Here is a 26,591-nt window from a genome sequence, read left to right as displayed (position 1 = left end):
AACCAGACACCTGGGTTTGACTCTGAGCCCCAACATTTTACTAGTTGGATGACTCTCAACAAAGCAACCAGTAATCTACGCCTCAATTTTCCCATCCATAAAGTGGGGACAATACCTCCTCACTTTGTATTAAATGCAACCATGCATATGAAGTGCCTAGCACAGTGCCTAGTGCTTCATTACATGATTTTAAAGAGTCTTTAATATGCTAAGATTTATTGCAATTTTCCAAGAAAGAGAGATAGTATCATGTTTCCCAAGTTTATGTAATCTTATAACTCTTATTTTCCAAGGGTATTTTACACGTCCAGTGGTCCTTGGAGAAACCTCCACGCTAGCCAATGATAGGTGGCCTGAGTCAGGCTGGAATTATGCCAATCTCTACATGTCTAACTCAGCAAAGCTGTAAATACTTCCATAAAGGATACTAGAGGTAAGAAATGTAAAATGATATTTAAAGATAGCTCATTGGTCAAAATCCTTGAGCACTCTTCCAATCTTATTTCAAATTCTTCAGACTCAGCTTTGTATTGTGGCTCTGCCATTTTCTATCTGCATAACATTGACAAATTGTTCAACTTCTCTGAACAGCAGTTTCCTGATTCCAAATAGAAAAAAAAATTACCTATCATATCTTCGTTGTGATAAGGACAAAATAAGACAATGACGGTAAAATAGCTGGCATATTCTACATATCAATCAAATTTGCCTCCCTTTTCAGTGTGTCTCAAGAGCTGTGCAAATTCATCCTGAAAGCTGGTACCCTTTAAGGGTAGCCTGACCAACAGCCCTAGTTTGTAGCCCAAATTCATCTGTAAACAGTGCTAAAGTCAAAAAGTACTAAATGAATTAATTTGCTCTTTTAAAAAAGTACATAATCATGTTTTGAATTCTGGAAACAGCTATGGGGCATTCCTACTTCTTGCTGGTTTGAATCAAGATAAACTCAAGACAATGGAGATGTGTGTGTGTGTATGTATAAATAAAATACTCTCAAGAAGAGAAAAATTATTCCATATCCCAAAGCTGAAAGCTGAGTATCCAGAATTAAATCAGGGCAAAACTAAAGGAGACAAAGGAGCCAGCAATGGTTATTTTCACATCCTCTTCAAACTCATCATGTATATCTATTAACTATTTCTACAGAGCCAATTCTGCTAAACCAACAATGACTACACAGATTTTCAAGGACAATTATCCTAGGATGATTTATTGTCCTATTACCCAGTTAGTCATCAATACATCTCAAGGATTCCACAATTTCAGGGACTAAACCCTACCTTCTGGACTAAGAATTACCTCTGAAGTCAAACTAAAATCCCTTATCAGACTATCTGTTCCCCAAAAATATTGCCACCATGGCCACAGGGAAAATGAAATGTACTTGGGGTAACTTGAGGAAAACAATATAATGAAAGTTCAAAAATAAGTCCTGTTTGGAAGGTATGATGTATGGAATCCATGAAACTTTTAGCTAGTTCCATCTCTTTGCTCTTGTATGTCTTTAATCCTTTCTCAATTTGAAGAGCACCTAATCCAAACCATGATTTCTAAATTGGCCTACCCCTTTAATTGGCAACAAAAATACCAGCATAATAAATGCATCCTTGAAACAACCACCTAAACATGCTTTCTAAAAACATCCACCTTACCATGTCACTCTACTGTTTAAAGAAAAACTAATAAGAATTCATTTCAAATTATTCCAAAAAATTGAATGAGAAGGAATTCTTCCAAACTCATTCTACATGGCCAGCATTACCCCAATACTAAAGTCAGACAAGAACACAACAAAAAAGAAAACTATAAGCCACTATCCCTGAGGAACACAGATTCAAAAATCCTCAATAGAATACTAACAAACTGAATCCAACAGCACATCAAAAAGATAATTACTCATAATCAAAAGAACCAGGGATACAAGGATGTTTCAACGTATGCAAATCAAAAAACTTGATACATCATATGAACAGAATGAAGGAACAAAACCATATGATCATCTCAATAGATGAAGAAGGAACATTTGATAAAATTCAACAACCCTTCATGATAGAAAGTCTCAACAAATTGGGTAACATACTCAACATAATAAAGGTCATATATAACAAACCCACAGCTAACATCATACCGAATGAGGAAAAGCTGGAAGCTTTCTCTCTAAGATATGGAACAAGGCAGAGATGCCCACTTTTACTACTTTTATTCAACATAGTCCTAGAAGTCCTAGCCAGAATAAGACAAGAGAAAGAAATAAAGGGCAACCAAATTAGAAATTCAGCCAGTTATTTTTGTGCTTCCCTTCTAATAACCTTCCCCTAGACACTTTTGCTTTTAATTTTTATCTCAGATTTTAAAAAATAAACTAAATATTCCAAAAAAAAAAAAAAATGAAAAGAAATGAAGAAGTCAAATTGCCCATTTCCAGACATGATCTTAAGTATAGAAAACCCAAAGACTCCACCAAAAAACTATTAGAACTAAGAAAAAAATTCAGTAAAGTTGCAAGATACAAAACCAACAGGCAAAAATCAGTAGCATTTCTATACACCAATAGCAAATTACTTGAAAAAGAAATCAAAAAAGCAATCCTATTTACAATAGCTACAAAAAAAAAATACCTAGGAATAAGGTTAACCAAGGAGATGAAAGAGCTCTACAATGAAAACTATAAAACATTGATAAAAGAAATTGAAGAGGACACAAAAAAATGGAAAGATATCCCATGCTCATGAATTAGAAGAATTAATATTATTAAAATGTCCATACCACTCAAAGTGATCTACATATTCAATGCAATCCCTACCAAAATACCAATTATATTCTTCACAGAAATAGAAAAAACAATCCTAACATGTGTATGGAACCACAAAAGATCTCAAATAGCCAAAGCAAACTTAAGCAAAAAGAACAAAGCTGGAGACATCACAATACTTCCAACACAAACCACAAAGCTATAATTACCAAAATAGCATTATACTGGCATAAAAACAGACATGTAGACTGATGAAATAAGATTTCCACAGAACAAGGACACACGATGGAGAAAGGACAGCCTCTTCAATACACAGTGCTGGAAAAACTGGATGTTCAAATGCAGAATAATAAAATTAGACACTTGTCTCTCACCATATACAAAAAATTAACTCAAAATGGATTAAAGAATTAAATGAAAGACCCAAACTATGAAACTACTAGAAGAAAACATAGGAGAAAAGCTCCACGACATTGGTCTAGGTGAGAATTTTTTGGATAAAAACTCAAAAGCACAAGGGACAAAAGCAAATATAAATAAATGGCATTATATCAAACTAAAAAGCTTCTGCACAGCAAAGAAAACAGAGCAAAAAGGCAACCTACAGAACATGAGAATTTATTTACAAACTATACAGTTGACAAGAGATTAATATCTTTTTGCTCAAAAGTATATAAGAACCCAAACACCTCAACAACAACAAAAAAAAAAACCCAGTTTAAAAATGGGCAAAAGACTTGACTAGACATTTTTCAAAAGAAAACATACAAATTGCCAACAGATATGAAAAAATGCTCAATGTCACTAATCATTAGGGAAATGCAAATTAAAACTACACTTCAGTTAGAATGGCTACTATTGAAAAAAAATCAAAGCTAACAAGTGCTGGCCAGAATGTGGAAAAAAGGGAATCCTTATACACTGTTCTTCAGAATATAAATTAATACAGCCATTATGAAAAACAGTATAAGCGTTCTTTAATATGATCCAGCAATCCCACTACTGGGTCCGTATCCAAAGGAAATGAAACCAGTATGCCAAAGACATATCTACTCGCCTATATTGTTGCAGCATTATTCACAATAGCCAAAATATGGAATCAATGTAAATGTTCATCAGTGGATAAATGGAATTTTTAAACATACACAATGGAATACTATTCAGCCACAAAAAGAATGAAATTCTGTCTTTTGTGTCAATATAGATAAACCTGGCAGACATTATGTTAAGTGAAATAAACCAGGCACAAAAAAACAAATACCACATGATCTCACTTATATAAGGAATCCAAAATGTTGTTCTTATAGAAGTAGATAATAGAACAGTAGCTATCAGATGAGGAGGAAGAGAGGGGATGAAGAGGAGGGGGAGAGATTGATCAAGGGGTACAAAGCTACAATTATATAGAAGGAACAACTTCTGGTGTTTCATTGCTTAGTAGGATGACTAGAGTTAACAATAAGGCATTATATATTTCAAAATAGCTAGGAGAGGTTTTTCAATGTTCTCATCACAAAGAAATGATAAATGTTTAAGATGATAGATATGCTAATTGCCTTGATTTATTATATAATGTATACACATATCAAAATATCACATTTTACCCCATAAATATGTACAATTATGTGTCAATCATAACTTTTTAATTTAAATAACATTTATTCACTTATTATAATAATAATCAATCTGTTTTTTAAAAAATACTTTACCAATACCCCAACCTCTACTCATTGGTCAAAATCCTTAAGTGCCCTTCCAATCTTATTTCAAAGTCATTAGACTTGGCTTTCCATTCACGCTCTGCCATTTTCTGTCCATGTAACCTTAAGGGGGAGTCAAAAACTCAGTGGCTACAGGAGCCAGTTAGCTATCTTACGTAACTAAAGTAGGCTGAAAGTCTAAAGTATTTTTCTTTCTTTCTTTCTTTTTTTTTTTTTTTTTTTTGAGACAGAGTCTCGCTTTGTTGCCCGGGCTAGAGTGAGTGCCGTGGCGTCAGCCTAGCTCACAGCAACCTCAAACTCCTGGGCTCAAGCAATCCTCCTGCCTCAGCCTCCCAAGTAGCTGGGACGACAGGCATGCGCCACCATGCCTGACTAATTTTTTCTATATATATTTTTTAGTTGGCCAGATATAATTTCTTTCTATTTTTAGCAGAGACGGGGTCTCGCTCTTGCTCGGTCTGGTCTCGAACTCCTGACCTCAAGCGATCCACCCACCTCGGCCTCCCAGAGTGCTAGGATTACAGGCGTGAGCCACCGCGCCCGGCCTAAAGTATTTTTCTTGAAACAAGCATCCCTTTAAGTCTCTTTAGTTTTCTTCCTTTTAATAAAGATACAGGTATAAGAATTTCAATGTCTCCTCACTTTACATTAATTAAAAAAAAAAAAACAGCATCCAACACATGGCCTCACAGTGGTAGCACACAGCGGGGAAAGGACAGCCATTCCTAGAAACACACTGAGAAAACCAAGGACTGTGACAATCTGAAGAATGCATGCCTGTTTCTCATGAGAAGCTGGAAAGCTGGATTTTTAGGCCAAATTACTCAATTTTAAAACGTTGGCAACTAATTCATGATTTTAAAAAATTGTGGAAGGATACTGTGGAAGCCATTGCAGCCAAATAAAGCATTTTTTCAAGCTAACCATGAGCTACAGTTTCAAACTTTATCCTAAAAGCTAAAGTTGCTGCTCACTAAATCCTGCAAGGCTGCTAATCATTGGGAACCTGCCAACAGCACCAGCGCCATCTCTTTGTATTTCCTGCCCCTCAGGCTGCGTTCCAGCCACAGGAACATATAGTTTCTCACTCTCACACCCCACATACTTGCCCACTTCCATGCCACACCCATCTTCTTAAAGATGAGAAACTCACCTCTCGGGAAAGGCTACTGTTGGCTAGAATAATTCTGGTGATCTCCAGGTGAACTGATAATACTTAGGATGGTGAATTGCCAATTCACTCCTACCAAGCTATTATAATTTTTAATTATTATGGGTACATAATAGTTGTACATATGTACAGGGCACATGTGATGTTTTGATATAGTCATCCAATGTGAATTAATCACATCAGGGTAACTGGAGTATCCACCACTTCTGGCATTCATCATGTCTTTGTGTTAGGAACATTCCAATTCCACTCTTTTAGTTGTTTTAAAGTATTCCCTAACTTATTGTTGATTGCAGTCACTTTGTTGTGCTATCACATATTGTTCATTCTATCTACCTAACTATATTTTTGCACCTATTAACTATTCCAAATTTATCCCCTCCTCCCCCCAGTATCCTTCCCAGCCTCATACCACAATTTCTCTATTCACTCATCTGTTGATGGACACTTAGCTTGATTCCAAATCTTGGTTATTGTGAATAGTGCTGCAATACTATGGGAATGTAGGTGTCTTTTATGATATACTAAATACCCTTCTTTTGTATATATACCTATAAGTGGGAATTCTGGGTCATATGATAATTCTATTTTTAGCTTTTTAGGGAACCTCCATAGTGGTGGCACTAATTTACATTCCCACCAACAGTGTATGAGGATTCCCCTTTCTCCACATCCTCACCAGCATTTGTTATTGTCTGTCTTTTTGATAAGAGCCATTTTAACTAGGATGAGATGGTATCTCATGGTAGGTTTTTTATTCATTTTTAAATTTTTTTATTTTTAATTATTATGGGTACTGCCAATAATGTACTGCCAATCTATTATTTGCAACCAATGCAATCAATTAAAAGAGGGAAGGAGAAATTATAAAGTTTTCTTTAAAAAAACTGAGTTTCATTTGTTCTATTAAAAAATTATGTAATTGTGGGAGTTTTATAAATTATAAAATTATTTTGATTTCCAAGGAAAAGTTTACATGGATGAGTAAGCTTTCTATGCACTATAACCTGCACTGGACAAGTGATTTTTGTCCTGAGAAAACATGGCCTTGTATAAATACTTTGTCATTTATGATACAGTCTCTCTCTCACACTGTGAAATCATCAAGGCAGCTATTATTGTCAGCATCTCCTCATCTAGACCCACTCCTACTCATCACCCTCAATTTACAAAGTCCAAATGCAGTAGCTATTGGTCCGTCCCCTAAACACAACACACTGGCTCCTGCCACAGGGCCTTTGTATGTACTGTCTCATCTATGTGGAGCACTTATTTTTCTGATTTCCTCATGGGTGGCTCTTTCTTGGATTCAGTTCTTATGCCCCACCCTCTCTGGCCTCTATTCTCTACTGACCTATCACTCACCCCTCTGTTTTATTTTCTTTCTTGACGCTTATCATTTGGTTTAATTTTGTTCATATTTATCATCTAACTCGCCCCTCTAGGAATACAAGTTCCTGAGGACAGCCCCTTGCACACCCTCTTCAGCACTGAAGAATTCACCAATGTTCTTAGCCCACAGATGAGTGTCTGAAACAGACTAGTATCTGATGAATAATGAATGGATTTTAATTTGACAGATAAGTAAACCAAGGTGCAGGGAGGAGCCTGCCCAGTCTCATGGGTATTCACTGACAGAGCCAAGACTTGAGCCCATGTCTTCTGACTCCTGGCCCAGCATCACTGTCCCTGCACCACCTTCATCAGTGTTCTGATCATCTGGGGTGCCTTTCCCCCAGAACTCAGTTCATCAGGTGATTAAATCAACCTTTCACCAATGACAGGGCGCATCTATCCACAGTTCTCACCACAGATCCAAAGGAGTGCATGCATGTTACCCTGAAATGCAAGTGTTTCACAACTAATTCCAAAGGATGTCAGAGAAGACAGTTTTTTAAAATTCTCTAGGAGAATTCCATTGAACTTAAATGATTTTATGCATAAATATTAATGAAATTGTGACTTTTATACTAAAAAAGTAAAGGTTAATGGCTACATTAGCTGTTTTCTCATTTCTCAAACAGGGGCAATCCAAAACCTAATATGCATATATACAAGCATGAGCAATTTGCCCAAAGCATTATACTCTATCTCTGTGATCTTCTTGTCTTCAATTAAGGTCAAATGTCATCTGAACAACTTCATTTCTTCTGACAGAGATTTAAATTTTACTTAATTAGTATGTTCTTGACATCAGATCTTTCCATTCATTTTCACTTCTGCCTAAAATTACTACTTTCCAGTAAACACCACAGCCTAACTAGCCATCGTCTTGCTCTTCAAATATATATCCATTAAACTTTCTTTAGAAGCTATGTCTACCCTCCGCTGGGGTAAAGATAAAAACAGTAGAAACTCAGGATCCAGGTGTCTTGTCTCCTAGCACTTGGAAGCATCTCTAGATGGCACACATTTTCAGCTTTAATCATTTACCTTCTTCAAGAAGAAGCCTCCATCAAGAGGTAAGTAATCTCATTTGCTAGGGAATATTTCTCATCCATTATTACCATTTTCTGCATTTCTATATTTTTTATTAATTTATTCAACTTAAAAACTTGGACAAAATAAATACAAGGAATTGTGCCATATGGCATGCACAACACAATGATTTTTTTGAAAAAGATATTCAGCACCCCACCCTACCTGCCCAGGGAATAGTAACTCCCAGTAGCTCAAGCCACAACCCTGGGCATCACCATTGATTCCTCCCTCTCCACCTCCCAATATCCCATATGGAATTGCATATAATCCACTCCTGAATTAACTAACTTCTCTCCATCTGCATCACTATTATGTGACCTAGTCCAGCACTCTGTCCTCTTATCTAGGATCTAGATTCTAGAAAACTGCCACAACCTCCTCACTGGCTTTCTGTCTCTAGTTTTGCCCTCTCCCTGCCATTTTCCACTAAGCAGCCAGTGTGATCTTTCTAAAACATAAATATAATTATGCCACCACACCTGCACTTAAATCCCCTCCATGGATTCCACCACCCTTGGTATAAAGGTTAAATCCGTGTGCATTGCTTACAAAGTCATTTATAATCTGGCCTCCTGCCTGCCTCGCCAGGTTGACTTCTTGTTACCTTGCTTCCTCTTCCATACCTATGCTCTCCCTACTCATCAACACCATTAAATTTGTCTTCAGGTCTTTTAATGCACCATTATCTCATCTCTCACCCCTTCACTTGTCTTGCATCCAGAACCCTCTTCCATTACTCTTTTCTTGGCTGGTTTCTACTTAGCCTAGTAAGTATAACTCTCAGTGGGAAGACTTTGAACCTCTTTGTGGTTGAGGTAAGGTGCCCTGCTCCTTACATTCCTCCTACCAGTGCACTACCCATACTTGGTGATGTTTGTCTTCACTCCTGCATGCTTCAAAATTGCAGCCCAGCATCTGTCACCATACGGCATTTGGTAGATTTGCATTAATATTCCCTGAATGTTGTTGAAAAGGGAGCTTACAGTCCATTAGGAGCATAGTTCTAAGTCTAAAGTTTCTCTAAACATAGGTACCCTATATTTGTTTGAAATGTAGAGACTTGTTTGCATACTTCAAAAGCAGTATGCATAGACTGGTTTTAGGGCAAGACTCCAGTTTATTCCTTCCCAAATGGAAGTAATTTAACAATTGAAAATATCTACTTCTTTTATAACATAGGCCTTAATATTATATCTCATGGAAGAAAATAATAATCTGTTAATTTTATATAAGAGGTTGAATTCCTGGAAATGTACTGTTAATTGCCCAAGGAAAAAGTTTTCTCTTGGGCTGGCTTCACCAAACAATGTAACACACTTCTGGAATTTTCTCCCCTTTCCTCTGACCCACCATTCTTCAATAAATTATATGAAAGTACAAAATAATTTAAATATTAGCTTAAACTATCCATAATTAGGAAGGTAAACCTGCTGCTTAGAAATTACAGAATGCATTCTATTTGGACAATTCATTGTCTTGGATAATCTGTAACAATCTCTTGGTGTGCAAATCTAATGACAATTTCAAATGGTGGGAAGAGTTTGAAAATATCTAAAGAAGCCAGGAGGAGAAGGAGGGAAATGATATCTATTGAGTGCCTTGATATGAGAATTCTCCCAATAACTCCATGTTGCAGTAATCAATACCTTCATGAAGGGACACCGAGGCTGAGGCAAATTAAAGACAACTGCAAAAGTTCACACATCTAATAACTGATAGAGCCAGAAATTGAACCCGGGTCTATCTGGCATCACAGTGAAAAGTTCTTTTCACTATGAGAACTCAGAAACCTGAAGAGTATCATTTGAAATACAAAATTTTTGTTTAAAAAAAGGAGATGGCTTCTTAGAAAGCCAAACGTGTCCTCTCCAACTCCTCATAGAACTATTCTGCAGGAAGCTTTTTCTGAGACCCCTCACTTTCAGCTTTCCATCTAATTATGCTTAGATTTAATTTTATCTATAATTTAGGAAAAAAAAATTGAAAAACAGAAGATTTACCATTATATCTTACAGAGTTGCAAATACTGGCAGAACATTCAATTAGATTTAATCTGCATTAATTAAGCTTTCCATTTTTACAAAGCTCTATATTAACACATTTGAATCAGAAAAAATAAACATTAAATCTGCAATGCCATTAAGATAGTTCAGCAAGACAGATTCATCTTCGTTGCTCTTCCAATGTGTTCTGTTGGCACTGTAAAAAAAAATTTATCACATTAGAAATATAGATTAGAATTAATAACAGAGTACCCATTCCATTACATAAAAGAGCCTATTTCAATTACTACCTCCAGGTACGTTTTCAGTAGTCTTTATATTTAAGTTTTCCATTTCATTTTATCTATCCACTTAAGATATCCATGGGAACTCAATTGGCTCAGTTACCTAGGGAGTTTCCAGATATTGCTTTGCCAAGAAGCTCACTTGTGGTTTAAAAATCACAATCTCCCAAAAGTTCCACCTCTGGCTACTGGATTCCCATCAGGTGAGAGAGATGCCTGCCTTTGGCCAGAAGGGAACTCAGCCACTGCATGAACTCTTCTGCCATTAATTCAATAATGGCCTTGCCTGAGAGTAGCCGGAAGCCCAGCAGAAATTAGAAACAGTGATTTGCAAAGCAGTAAATGAAGTTTCTCTGGCTGACAGCTTTGGAAAAGGCAGTGGATGATTACTTCCTGTGGTGCGTGTGATGGCTGGGGAGGGTGTTCAGATCCAGAATGCTGTTTCCACCAAAGTGCTTTATCAGCAAAGGTGAAATAGAACATTATCAGAAGGCTGGGGTGACAGTCATTTTTCCTTTAACCACTGAACTAGGGAAAAATAACTTTTTTCATCTGTCCACTTCTCAGCACTCATTCTCCCCTCAGCATCAAATTTCTTCTTCTTCTTCTTCTTCTTCATCATCATTATCATCACAGCTTTTTAAACTGAGTTTCCTTTGTGTGCCAAGCACTATGCTAGGTGTTTTACAAGTACTTCTAATCCTCCCCAAAATCACAAAGTATTATTCAGTTCAGTCTCCAGATACTAAAACCTTTGCCCTTTTCACTATCCTGTGCAGCCTCCTACATGTAGCACATCCAAGGCAATACCTGTGCCTGGTACAATATATTCCATGTGAATCTTTGAAACTAGCCATGAAAATGCTAAGCAGCTCTAACCAGAGATGGAGAAAATGAATCATTTATTCATTTAACACTTATTTATTGAGTGCATACTATGTGCCTAAGAGTACTACTTGGAGAAACTCTCACATGAGGCAGTATCTTACCTACGCTACTTTCATGTATTTGTGTGCATACTAAATAGGAAACATCCCAACCAATCAAGACAGAGAATTCCAAGTTATTCTAATACCTATGTTCTCTCACTTTGGGCATGATGCTAGACTGAATTTCTCAGTACTGGTCAATGAAATGGGATACAGTTTAATGCATGATATTTCCAGGCCTGACCTTTAATCCTATCCAAGGAGACTATGACAAAATTATAATTACAACAGAAGCTATGAACCTATCTTTCTCAGAGTGTCCTAGATGGAGCAATAAATAAATACACATAGAAGTTAAATAACACAACTGAAAGGTGTTAAATATAAAGTGGTATGCCTATATATAACTATACACATTCAAAAACTACCCATGAATTTAAAATGTGCCCCCTAAAATTAAAAATATTGAGCATGAAAAAGATGAGCAGAAAAAAAATTTCTGCAAACTCAAAAATCTTACAACACATATTTTATGATCTCAATTAATAAAACCAGAAATTATCCATTAAATATTTTTTAATTTAATCTATTTAGAATTTCTAAACACTCCTTTAACTAGGGTTAAAGAGGAAGTTAAACTGAAATTAAGAACTGTAGAGAAACACAAAAAACAAACACAGTATATAGCAAGATCAATGGGCTGTGGTCAAAGCAATACTCACAAGGAAATATAAAGCTTTCAGTGATTTTACTAGTAAACAGAAAATACTGAAAAAAAAATGAACTAAACATTGAAGAAGTTAGCAAAAATACCAATAAGATGATCCAAAAGAAGGTAAGAAACAGAAATCAATAAATTTGAAATGAGTAACAGTAGACTTGATCGATAAAACTAAGAACTGTTTCATTAAAAAGACCAATAAATTACACAATCCCATGATGAGCCTGGCCAAGCAAAGAAGAATAAAACACATATATCTCATGTTAGAAATGCAAGAAGATAAAACCACAAATATAAAAATTTTATTAAGCGAAAGAGACAATAATGGCCAACTATTTGCCCAAAAAATGACACCCTCAATGAAATATGATTCTCTAAGAAACATAAATTGATCCTAAGGCGAGCTTAAAATTAATTAGATAGAACCATTCCATAATAAAAACAGAAAATGAACATTCTCAATAGTAAAAGATTTACCAGCTTCCCCCAAAACAAATCAGCCCAAATATTTTCTGTACTTTTCAGTCCAACAAAATATTTTCTGTACTTTTCTAGTTACATGTACATCTAATTATTTATATCTAATTACATTTATATCTAATTATTTTCAGGCTCATTCTATCAGAAACATTTATAGAAAAGGTATGGCCTATATATTTAACCAGTCCAGAGCATAAAAAATTTCAAAAAGCCTCAAATTAACTTACATACACAGAAAAATCTATTGTAGCTCACTAATGAGTTAAAACATGTGCTTAATGAGTTTAGTGTACAGTATTTAAAGCAATGTCTAGCATTTATTCAAAACTAATGTTAGATGCTACCACTATTTTTATTAATATTGCTATTGCTACTATTATTTAATGATGCAAAAATTCTAAATAAAACATCAGTTAATGTAAGTTTATTCAAGAATTTCAGAAATAGTTCAACATTATGGATTCCATTAATGTTATTACTTATGTTAATGGATAAAAGGGGAAAAATGCAAAATTATCACAGAATGCATACTGAAGAAATATTTAATAAAATTTAACAGCTATTCCTGATTTTTTCATCTTTCAGTAAGTCAGGAATAAGATGAATTTCCTTTACATAACAACTAGATGAATAGAGATAGAGATTAGAAAATATTACCAGACATTATATTAAACAAATCAAAAGGAATATATTACAGTCAGAAAGAAAAATGATTTGTTTGCAATCTTGTTCTTTATTTTAATGAAGACCTTTAATCTGCTTACATGTTATTCACCACTGTTGTGGATATTCTAGCAAATATCATAAAACATGAAAAAGAAATAGCTGGTATAAATATTAAAAATTGATAGTGGAAAAATCTTTAATATTTTCAAATTATAAAATGTTACAGGCCAGGCGTGGTGGCTCACGCCTGTAATCCTAGCACTCTGGGAGGCCGAGGCGGGTGGATCGCTCAAGGTCAGGAGTTCAAGACCAGCCTGAGCAAGAGCGAGACCCCGTCTCTACTAAAAAAAAAAAAAAAATAGAAAGAAATTATCTGGACAACTAAAATATATATAGAAAAAAATAGCCGGGCATGGTAGCACATGCCTGTAGTCCCAGCTACTCGGGAGGCTGAGGCAGTAGGATTGCTTAAGCCCAGGAGTCTGAGGTTGCTCTGAGCTAGGCTGACGCCACGGCACTCACCCTAGCCCAGGCAACAAAGCGAGACTCTGTCTAAAAAAAAAAAAAAAAAAAAAAAATGTTATACCTGACACAAAGGGGATCATGCTTAAAAAAATAATTTTTGGCACATGGTATGCAATCTGCAAATGTTGGCTTTTAAAAAGTTATTCCACATAGCTTAAAAATCAGCTAAATCTCTGATACCAAAACCAGAATAAAGCATCAAAGGAAAAGTAACTGCAGACCAATATCTCTCCTATGAATAGAGATACAAAAATCCTCAACGTTATACTATCAAATCAAATCCATAACATAAAAAAAGGATTATACAACATAACCAAGTAAAATTTATCCCAGGAATGCAAGCCAAAGATAAATTAGTGTAATATACCACACCAATAGAATAAAAGATAAAAATCACATTATCACCTCAATAGATGCAGAATAGCATGTGAAGAAATTTAATATCCCTTCATAATAGAAACACTGAACAAACTACAAATAGAAAGGAACTTCCTCAACTGAAAAAGAAGAGAACTTCTCCAAACTATTAAGAGCACCTATAAAAACTCACAGCTAACATACTTCATGGTCAAACTGAAAGCTTTCCCTTTAAGATCAGGAACTATACAAGGATGTCTGCTGTCACCACTTCTATTCAACATTGTACTGAAGTTCCAGACATGGCAATTAGGCAAGACAAAGAAATAAATAAAAGGCATCCAGGTAGGACAGGAAGAAATAAAGTTATCTCTACTTGCACATAACATCTTGAATGGAAAAATCCTAAGGAATTCACTAGAAAACAATTAGGACAAATAATTTAGGTTAACAAAGTTACAGGATATAAAATAAATATGCAAACATCAGTAGTATTTACATGCAGTAGCAATGAACAACCAGAAAATGAAATTAAGAAAATAATTCCATTTACAATAGCATCAAAAAAGAATAAAATACTTGGGAATAAATCAACAAGAGCCATGAGAAACTTATACTCTGAACACCAAAAAAATAAAAAATTTTGAAAGAAATTAAAGAAGGCCTAAATAAATAGAAAGACACTCCATGTTCATGGATTAGACAATTTGATACTGCTATGGTGGCAATATTCCCCCAAATTGGTTGCCAGATTCAATCCAATCCCTATCAAAATCCCAATTGACTTCTTGGCAGAAATTGACAAACTGGTCCTAAAGTTCACTGGAAATTCAACAGGACTAGCATAGCCAAAACAATCTTGAAAAGAAGAACAAAGCAGAGAGACTCATATTTTCCAATTTCCAAAAATTAATACAAAGCTGCAATAATCAAAACAGCACTGCCATATGGCTAGACATATAGATCAATGAAATAGAAATGAGAGTCCAGCGAGAAACCTTCACACTTTATGGTCAATTGATCTTCAACAAGGATACCAAGACAATTCACTGAGGGAAAAACAGTCTTCAACAAATAGTAATGATACAACTGGATATCCATTTGCAAAACAATCAAGTTGGACCCCTATCTCACACCATATATAAAAATTAACCCAAAATATACCTAAGAGCTAAATGTAAGGGCTAAATCTATAAAACTTTTAGAATAAATTATAGGAGTAAATCTTCATAGCCTTGGATTAGGCAATGGTTTCTTAGATATGACACCAAAAGCACAAAAAACAAATGAAAAAAACAAACAAATTTTAAAACTTTTGTGCTTAGAGGATACCACCAGGAAAACAAAAAGACCACCCACAGAATGGGGAAAAATTGTAAATCATATATCTGATAAGGGACATGTATCTATACTATAAAGAATTATTACAAATCAATTATAAAAAGACAAATAACCCAATTAAAACTGGGCAAATGATCTGAACAGACATTTCCCCAAAGAAGATATACAAATGGCCAATAAGTACATGAAAAGATAATCAACCTCATTTGCCATCAGGCAAATGCAATTCAAAACCACAATGGGATGTCACTTCATACTCATTAGGATGCCTATAATCAAAAAGAAAGATAATAACTAGTGTTGACAAAGATGTGGAGAAATTAAAACCGTTGTACACTGCTAGTGGGAATGTAAAATTGTGCAGTCACTTTGGAAAACCGTCTGGCAGTTACTCAGTTAAATATAGACTTTCCACGCGATCTAGTAATTCCAGTCCTAGACATGTACCTAAGAGAATGAAAACATATGTTCACACAAAACTTGTATATGAATGTTCACAGTAGCATTATTCATAATAGCCAAAAAGTGGAAATAATTCAAATCTCCACCAACTGATGAATGGATAAATATAATGTGTTATATTCAAATAATATTATTCTACAATAAAAATAAACTACTGAGCTACAACATGAATGTACCTTGAAAACATTATTCTAAGTGAGAGAAGCCAGTCACAAAGGACCACATAACATATGATTTCACTTATATGCAGTGACCAGAATAGGCAAATCTATATCGACAGAAAGTAGATTAGTGGTTGCCTAAGGCTAGGGGATTATAGGGAAATTGGAGTTAACAGCTAAAAGGTGTGTGATTTATTTGGGAGGTAATGAAAATTTCTATAATTGATTGTGGTAGCACAACTCTGTGAATATACTGAAAACTACTGAACTAGAAAAATTAAAAACTGTCTAGGAATCTAAGATGCCCATCATATCCCAATTTGGGTAAATACATATTTAACTCATCTTCATCATAAGTGATACAATCAGAATCACATAAGAGAGGCTCACAAAAATAAGCTAGGTGTCTGATGTTGCCACCAACAGTCTATCCACCAGATAGATACCTGGATCCTCTGCTATTGAATAAAGGAGAGCCCTAAATCCTTGTTCATCTTATATACCTAGTCAAATGTCCATGCTAAATGTCTACAGGACAATTTGCTCCTCTAGACACCGTTATCCTGATAAATAATGAGAGCAACCTGAAAATGATGAAAGATTCTCACTTACTACAAATGGAAACACTTTGGGGGGGGGGAATATTATAAACAGCCTAATTCCTAAATATATACTATTATATATTCCTCTCTATTTTCTTGCATTCTTGGTCTCCTTAACCAGATTTTATGTCCTTAAGAGTAGAAACCAGGTCTCCTGTGTTACCCGGAATCAATGCATTACAGATTCAGTCTTTCAGACCTCCTTGCTTAGACTATACAAACATGGATCAGGGCACCATAAAATCCAGAAGGGGAAGGTATCTAGTTTCTATTTCTTCATATTTATTTTGTTTATGAGTGAAGACCTGAGGTTTTTCTATTATAATGAAAAATGATTGGATGACTCTCTGCTCAATCATCCTCAGGTTCTATTAGAAACCTACAAGGGATGTAGAAGAAGGCAGCCTCAGATGACTCTATGTGGCAATACTAAAGGTTTTTTTAAATCTTTCCTAAAGTAAAATTTAAAAAAAAAAATCCAAAAGAGAAACCCATCAAATATAGTTTCAAGACATATTTAGACTAGGAGAAGAAATGTATACGTGTTAAGGGATGACCACTCACCATGTACTATCTTTTTTCATCCTTACAGCAACCCTGCAAAATAGGTTATTACCCACATTTTACAGACAAGGAAATTGAGGTTTCAAGACATTAAATAGCTGGTGTCACAAAGCTAGAATTGGAACTCTAACCTCCATTAGTCCAACTCTAAAGCCTATGTTCTTTCTACTATAATAGCAGCCATTCCACATGCTTCTCAACTGCTTTGGAAAGCTCTCCTCTGCCTTCGTTGAGAAGTACCTGAAAATCTACATCATACTCTTGGGCATTTGTATGGCTCTCATTCCAAGGAGGCCCTCACCCCAACCCCAAAAGGCCAACGGGGCAAGGACACAGCCTTTCCATGACTGCGAAGCTGAGACTTGGCTTGACACCCAACCATTGGAAAACAAGGACCTGTACCTTTGCTTGGCACATAGAATATCTTTAAACTAACCCATATCTCTCACAGACCCAGAAACATCCAGCTTATAGCTTATAATGCTGACAACATCCCCCAAAAGGATCAGGGTCCATCACATCCCTTTGAAGTGAAGAGCAAACTTAACCATTAAAAAGAGACAGCTGTTGATCCTCACAACTGCGAAACGTCTGCCTGGAAAGACCCTCTGCTCCAACAAAATTGGTCTGTTCACTGTCCCTCTTGCCCCCCCTCCCAAAATTGCATTTCCCCATATTTCCTCACCTCTATGACTGCACACATTGTTGTTCCTGCTTGATACACCCTTCTTCCCTTACCTGCTGGAATTCTGCCCACTCTTTAAGAATATTCGTTCTCTCTATGTGGTCTTTCTTAACCACTGACCTAATGTACTGAATTCAGTGAACTTCACACCTTTACATAATTTTAAAATTACTTACACACTTCCTCATAACACTCTTCTATTATTTATTACTAGCTATTTTTTTATTCTTTAGCTTTTTATGTGGTCTTGCTTCCCACATTGCCAAACTCTGCTGTGAGTCCTGAGATGATTTTGTTTCTTTGATTTCCCCACAAAACTTGGCCTAGCACCTAGAACACAGTAGATGCTTCATAAATAGTTTCAATGGACAAATATAGAGGAAGCTGGTATTAAAAATTAAAATTGTTTCGGTTACCTAGTAATGATTACTTTGAATTCCATAATAGAGTGATCTTCCTCAAACTTAAAACCCTACATAAACAGTGTTGAACTCAGTAATAAAGTGAGCTTTCTTAAATTTAAGAAATCTCACTACCTATGAGGACTTCAGTCCAAGTTTCAACATGGCCTTGAAGCTTCACAATGATCTGGCTTCTACCTAACTCTATAAGACCACCTCTTGCTGCCCACACTAAACTCTCATCCTTTCCCCACATATACTTTTATGTTTCAACCACTTACCCACCCAACTGTTCCTTCTTAAAATCTCAGCAAACTCTTTTTGGAATGTTGTTCTTTCCATCCCTTACTCCTTCCCATTCAGCCTATCAATATCTACTCACTTTTTTTTTCCTTAAACAGCCACCATCCTTTCTGAAGCCTTTCCTGGCTACCACAACCCTTAGTAGAATTGACCACTCTTACCTTTAATCCCTGAATACAATCTCTAACATTTCATCTATAATACTTTATGATATTTATTTGTCTATCTTCCCTGTCAGCTTATATAATCCTTGAAATAAAAATTCTATACTCTGGCTGGTGGTGTCTTTGGTCCACCACCTTGCTCCTCTGGAATCGTTGACAAAGCAAACAAAAACATACACTGGGGAAAAGAACCCCTATTCAATAACTGGTGCTGGGAAAATTGGATAGCCACCTGTACAAGACTGAAACAGGATCTGCACCTCTCACCACTCATAAAAATCAACTCACGATGAATAACAAACTTAAACCTAAGGCACAAAACCATAAGAATTCTAGAAGAATATGTTGGAAAAACTCTTATAGACATCAGCCTAGGCAAAAAATTTATGAGGAAGACCCCAAAAGCAATCACAGCAACAACAAATATAAATAAATGGGACCTGCTCACATTAAAAAGCTTCTGCACAGCCAAAGAAACTATCACTAGAGTGAATAGACAACCTACAGAATGGGGGAAAATATTTACATGCTATACATCTGATAAAGGGCTGATAACTAGAGTTTATATAGAACTCAGGAAAATCAGCAAGAAAAAAATCAAACAACCCCATTAAAAACTGGGCAAAGAACATGAACAGAAACTTTTCAAAACAAGATAGACTAATGTTCTAAGAAACATATGAAAAAATGTTCAACATCTCTAATCATCAGGGAAATGCAAATCAAAACCACAATGAGATATCACTTAACTCCAGTGAGAATGGCTCGTATCAAAAAGTTCCAAAACAACAAATGTTGGCGTGGATGCAGAGAGATAGGAATATTCATACACTGCTGGTGGGACTGCAAACTAGTACAACCTCTACAGAAAAAAGTATGGAGATACTTCAAAGAACTAAAAGTAGAACTACCATTTGATCCAGCAATCCCATTACTAGGTATCTACCCAAAGGAAAAAAAGAAATTCTGTAAAAAGATGTCTACACTTGAATGTTTATAGCAGCACAATTCACAATTGCAAAGATGTGGAAACAACATCAATATTTGTGCCCGTCAATATTTGAGTGGATTAACAAACTATGGTATATGTATACCATGGTGTACTACTCAACCATAAAAAAAAAAAATATGATGAACTACCTATTGTATTATATTAGATGGAGCTGGAGCCCATTCTTCTAAGTGAAGTATCACAAGAAATGGAAAAACAAATACCACATGTACTCACCATTATATTAGTACTAATTGATCAACACTAATGTGCACATATGGGAAGGAACATTCACAGGGTGTCAGGCAGGTGGGAGGGGAGAGGTGAGGATGGGTAAATTCACACCTAACAGATGTGGTAGGCGCTACCTGGGGGATGGGCACGCTTGTAGCTCGGACTCAGGCAGTGCAAAAGCAATTTATGTAACCAAAGCGTTTGTACCCCCGTAATACTCCGAAATTTTTAAAAAAAATTATTAAAAAAAAAAGTCTGTACTCTTTACCTTAATATTTCCAGTGTCAGGTACAACTCCCACATAAATACATAATAAATGCTTATTGAAGGCTGTTAAATATAAGCCATTAACTTGCTTGATGACCTAAATATGATGGATAGAATATAGCCTGATACAAACAAAGTCTAACAGAAGACAGGCAAGAAAGCAAGAAAGATACTCATGAGCGGTCCTTGGAAAGAAAACAAGAAAGCTACTTTGCCCAAAGTAAATTCTTAATGCAAAGTACATTCACTAATGTGTTCAACAGAAACAAGGCCTCAGCTAGCTGAATGTTTTCATGGGGCTACAACCTCTAAACTCCAAGGCATTCTGTATAGTCCATTAACTCTGAGGAGATTTTCAAAAGCAGAAAGAGCTTCCTTACCTGTGTTCCAGCTCTCGAATGGACAGTATTACTCCTGACGTCGATGGCTTCTGCTGTACCGTGGCCAAAAGGGTGAACTCGCTCTTGTTCCGGAACAGCTGAATTAATTTCTCACTCACATGAGGGGCTGCATGGATCTCTCTTTCTATATCTAGGAGTCAAGAAGGAAGAGCAGCAGAAACAGTAAGAAGAGAAAAAGGAGAGGAGAAAAGCAAAGAGAAGAATAGAGAAGAAAGGCAGAAGGAGAAAGAGGAAAAGGAACACAAGAAGGAAAAGGAGGAAAGATCCACAGTTAAAAATGTCATGTCAGAAGCATCCGGACTGCACTTTTCATTTTCCCCTCCTGTCAATAGTTTTCATTTCAGGCACCATTCGCCACTCCCTACAGCTGCATTCATTCAATGCAAATCCCAGAAAGGCTACCCCTGTCACCGTGCCCACTTGTCACTTTGACAAGTTTACAATTGGCCAGACAGTGACTTTCTGACAGGAAATTTGACAGGACACAGAGCAAGCAATTCAGTTTGCTGCAAACAGATTAAGTTGCTGTAAATAAGGTGAGAGGCAGTCGGATAAATGGGGTCCTAAACTCAGAGAGTCCTGGGTCTAACAGGACCCAAATGCCACTGAGCAGCCTCCAATTTCACTTTTCCCATAGACCCGGCTTCCTTCTCCTCACAAGGCATATAGGAAACCTGTCCTTGCCTTGTACCTAGCAGAGATTTACTAGCGTTAATAATGGCAGACAACTCTGCCTTTGCTTAAAGAATAAATACAAGGCATGTTTGTGATCCATAAGCGTGCCTGGAATTTCTCCGTAAACATGCAACGGATGACTTTGCTCACGAAATATTTATTAAAGTCGAGGTCGCTTTGACAGGCCTCGAGGTGTGTGAGTCCAGCTAATCCTGCCCCTGGATAGGAATGTTTCTTTCTCCAACATCAGCATAATGAGAGACATTCATCACTCCATACTCAGACTCACTTTTGTCATGATAAACTGGGTGTTATCTCATTATTTTGCACTACATTTCCTGGCATCAGAAAAGGGCACTGAGGGAGCAAAGTTAGAGAAGATTATTCAGAGGATAATAAATGAACACCAAAGGTGTGTTTGGTGGTCCCCTCTCACATCCTGACGACCTCCCCTGACTGTCTGATAAGCACTAGGTTATTTCTTCAGGACTGCATGAGAAGCCTTTGAAAAACATAGAATGTCAAAGGTGCACTGCCCAAGCAACATCACAGATTTTATTCACGAACATTGAAGAATCTCATCCTAAAGAGTGACTTCTGAAAAAGAAATCCTTGAATTCTTGACCTTGGGGCTCAGTCTTCTCATCTGCATAATGAGGGAGTGGACTAGGTGGTCTAGAGCCTTCCCACCTTAGCCTTCTATAATTCTTTGAATGACAGCTTCAAGTTTGTAACACAGAAAAGACCACCACAGTCTTTTCCCAGCTGTAAGAGGTTAGGCTACAGATGGCAGAAAGCGAAGTTGGCCTTCCACCATGGAGCCACCCAACCCAGGCAGACCACTCTACCAGCATAAAACCTACCTGCACACGCTTGCTTTTCTGCCCAAAGAAAGGCCTTCCCTACTTTACTGTTAAGTGGCATGTTGTCAGCTTTCATCAAGGGCTGAGATAAGAGACAGCCACTTAAAGAATGCTTCTATACCTTCCTCAAAATCCCAGCCAAACACTTTCCAGGATGGTATTCAAACTGTATTAAATGTATGAGCATATCACTCTGTAAACTAGAGAGTATTAGCAAATGTTTATTAACCTTATTTTTACCATCATTACTGCTAGACAAAAATCCTCCTAATAAATTCCACCTGAAATTTAGTGCCAGTGTTTATTTTTTTCCTTTTTCCTTCTTTACTGAACAATTAGGAATCAACTGATTGGTAGTGACTGCCTGGAGAGCTCATTTTAAGATTCTGAAGTTTGGTCCCAAAGAACAGAGGGCCATGATCGATCATCAATGCCTGCAGGAGGAAATGGGTATGAATATTGTAGCAGGTATCCTCATCTCTCACTCAATTCTCCCTGGGTGATATCATCCAGCCCCATGGCCAATGATCTCCACATTTATATCTGCACCCCCCCTAACTCTCTCTGAAGCAACAGATTCATATATTCAATTTCCTACTTAATATCTCCATGTGAATGCCTAATAAGCATTTCAAAGTGTATGTGTAGAGTTCTCAGTCTTAGTAAATGGCAACACCCAATTCCTCAAGCCAAAAAAAACTAGAAATTGCCCTTGATTCTTCCCATTTTTCCATTCTCCATATCCAATCTAAGAGCAAATCATGCGGGTTCCCATATCTAGAATCTGTCCCTTTCTTCCCAACCCCACTCTTACAACTCTTGCCCAAACCACTTCATTGCTCCCTAAGACATCTCCAGTGGTTTCCTCACTGGTCTCCCTGCTTCTGCACTGCCTTTTCTTCCCCATTCTCCACGCAGCAGCCAAAGTGCTCTTTTTAAAGCATAAGTCCGAATCATTTCAGCCTCCTGATTAAAATGCTTCAACGGCTTCCCATTGCTCGTAGGATAAAATCCAGTCCTTTCAGCATGACCTGCAAAGTCACACACAAACTGATTCTTGCCTTCTCCCACCCCCTTTCACACTCTTCTCCTTGGTGGCCAGAGGAGCACACCAAGATCCCTCTTCCCACAGGGCGCCTCTCTCTCCCACCCCTTCATGTGCCTGACTTCTCCTCCTCCAGCTCTCGCTGCAAAGGCAACCTCCTGGCCACTCTCTCCAAAGCAGGCTTTCCATTAATGTCTCTCCAACACACCTCCCTGGTTATTTTCTCCCTATAACGTACCCTAAGATATGTATTATGATCAGTTTATTATTTCCTTATATCACTTATCACAATCTTGCTTCATGTTCCTTCCATTCTTTCCCCACTAGCCTGTAAGTTCCATGCAGGCAGACATACATCTATATTCATGCTGTAACCCCAGTTACGTCTGGCACAAAACAGGCATCCAATACAGATGCACTAAATTAATGTATCTTCCATTTGTTTTTCTCATTTATGTTGTTATTTCAAGTAACCACATATGTGACAGTCAGAATATAGTACGATACCATTTGAAAGACCAGGAGGATAAATAGGTCCTTCTCAAATGCCAGTGGCTATCAAAAAATTTTTTTAAATGAGGTTTGGTGCTAAATAAGCTCCTCCTCTTTGCAAAATACCCCACCTAACAGTCTGATCCAGTCCTACCACACTTCTGCTCACTCAACCCTTCCAGAAAACTGAACATTTCTTACACTGGCTTTTCTCATTTCTCTTCACAAATAATTGGCACATTGAAGTAAAGAGCACTTACCAGAGTGAAATGCAAGAAACAGCTGTTTTGATACATGGAGACTTTATGTACGTTCTCATTTTCAGAAAAGCCCTTTCAAGTAAATGTTTACCAAAATTCAGCGCTAAAAAAACACAAGAAAGTAATTCCACTTCTTACAATATACAGGCAAGAACACTGGACCAGGTTTCAAGGACTAAGATTACCCTAATTTTTTAGATGACTAGCTGTGAGACCTTGGCTAAGACACCTTACCTCTCTGAACCTCACACTCCACATCTAAATATTGAGAGGAATGAATTCCATGATCCCCAAGTTCTTTCCTAGCCCCGACATTTCATTTCTGTTAATCACTCGATCCTAGCCGCATAGCAAAAGAGGGCACTGAAGGTAATTTCCATCTATAAAACATCCACGTTCTATGATTTTTCTCCTCTGCTGGTTTTCCAAACCAACATAAAACATAAAGTTGTCAGTTACTGAAAATAGTGCTATGTCACCTACTTTGCAGCAGCCTGCTTTTCTCCTGGCATTAAAAGAGCAACCAATGAAAACCAATTATGAGAACCTATAGTGAATACCATACTTCCATATTCAACCACTATAAACTGTGTTTGCTATATTAAGGATATTCAATTCTGCTAGAGAGAACAAGAAAAACAAATGGGATGGATAAAGCTCATAAGAAGTGTTAAATACAGATAGCAAGTTAGAAACCTGTGAAATGTGTTAAACATAGATCGAATAAATGGCACATAAGTGTGTTGCACACAGATAAAACATATTGAATAGGACTGTTACTTACAAATAGAATGGGGTGGGAGGACACGTCACAATGTACAAATCATACCACCTTCAGACTGACAGCTATGCCATCGCTAAAATCAACACCCATTGCTGGCGTCCATTTCATTCCCGTTCTGGCCCCATGTGTACTCTCCCTGAGAAAGGCTAATAAAGCACATCACTGCTCACCAAATTAACTGGTGAATTACAGCTGTGGCCAGGATTACTTGCCCCTGAGTATTTCCAATAGAGAAAGCACGTGGGCTCCAGGAACCGCTCATCTGCTGAACCCTCCCCACCCACTTTTGTTAACCTCAGCTCCAGCCCTTGTAACTACACCATCATCAGGGAAGCTGATGCAGCAGAGAGAGAGAGAAACTGAACATATGAGCAATGCATAACTCAAGAATCGGGTGGGTTAGCCCTTCTGCCTGCTTGCACCCAATCCTACACACGTTAACCTACTGCATCTCTTTCTCCTACTTCCTTCTGGGTATGTTAGATTGATTGAACGAGCCAGGTGGGTGATGAATCTGAATTTGATCTGTCTGTGAGACTTTCCATTTCATGACCTATGGGAATGGACTTGGAGGCTACCATCGCATCAGGGTAATTTCCCACACAACAACCACTTAAGGTGAACATTTTACATTTTTAAAAGGGGAAAAAGCGAATGTCGTTGCAAATACTCAGAGGCTTTGCATGATCTAGTTAAGAAGTGCTAACTCAGCAGCAAGGGTTAAGTACTTTTCCTTTCCCAGGATATAACGGCTCTACCTAGTCATTTTTAAAGAAAGACTAAAAATGCTAATGTGATGATTAAACATCGGCAGAAAAAGTGCTGGGTGAAGGGAGGAGATGGGAAAGTGGAAAAGGGAAGAAATTACATGACGGTATTCACACTCTTCTCTGCCTCAAATAAGAGCAACTTCATTTCCCTCTTCCCTGACATATAGGATGAGGATGGTGGGTGAATTTCATTGTCAACAAGCATATACCTGTGCTTCCTTTGTGTCAGGCACTGTGCTTGGCATTGGGGAAATGAAAGTAAAAATATAGTTTCCGCCCTGGAAGATAGATACAGAAGCAAGACAGTTTCCTTGTGACAATGGGTACAGAATAGGGCAGTTCACAGAAAACAGAGGAGGCCCACGGAGATGAGGAATGACATCATGGAGGATTGAACCTGATTCTAAAAAGATGAATAAGCATTTACCTGGCAGGAGAGAGGGAAAAGGGGCATTCATTGCAGGACCGCTGTGCAGATATGAACACTCACGTGCTTTACATGACCCTGGCATTTTTCTTTCTCTGCAAGCATCTCTCTCACTAAAAGTTTAGCAGGGAAAGCATCTACTTACCCTAATATTGGAGGGAATTCTCAGGCCCCCAACTAGCCAAGGGGTACCAGATGAGCACAAAGCAAAATCCCACCAGTGCACCAGCTAGGGATCGGTGGATTGAGGTAGCAAAAGCAGTAGCAGCCAGAAATATGTGAAAACAAACACGCCATGGCAGCCTGCCTCAGCCTTGATGGATGGAGAATTCAGGCAACATTTTAATAAATACACCGAGAACCTCAAAACATGGCAAATTTCTCATACAGATGGCACATCCTTCTAGCCTGAGTCCCACTTAAGCTCGTGGTAAGAATGGCCCCAAAAGGTAAAGCAACACCTGGTTATTTGAAATGGCAGTTGGCTTTTCATTTTTAAGTGCAGAGGAAATTTTTTAATTCAGAACCATCATGCATGGGGCAATTCCTGGTGTGGGAAGAAGGGAGAGAGGCACGTATTCCGCTGTTAGGTCTTACGGCCCTTCCTTG

General features: G+C 37.3%; 1 protein-coding gene across 3 annotated transcripts in view; it reads right to left on the bottom strand.

The window, feature by feature from the left end:
• The window catches only part of NELL1 (neural EGFL like 1), a 720,354-nt gene that overhangs the window by 626,868 nt on the left and 66,895 nt on the right, over positions 1-26,591 (bottom strand). For all 3 annotated transcript variants that reach the window (XM_069469705.1, XM_069469706.1, XM_069469704.1), the window contains exon 3: positions 20,646-20,796. In XM_069469705.1, coding sequence (XP_069325806.1) covers positions 20,646-20,796 — 151 coding nt within the window. The remainder of the gene's footprint in view (positions 1-20,645; positions 20,797-26,591) is intronic.

Source organism: Eulemur rufifrons, chromosome 6 (assembly GCF_041146395.1).
Source record: "Eulemur rufifrons isolate Redbay chromosome 6, OSU_ERuf_1, whole genome shotgun sequence".
NCBI lineage: Eukaryota > Metazoa > Chordata > Mammalia > Primates > Lemuridae > Eulemur > Eulemur rufifrons.
The sequence above is the reverse complement of the archived record's forward strand: the minus strand, read 5'-3'. Positions and strand labels throughout refer to the sequence as shown.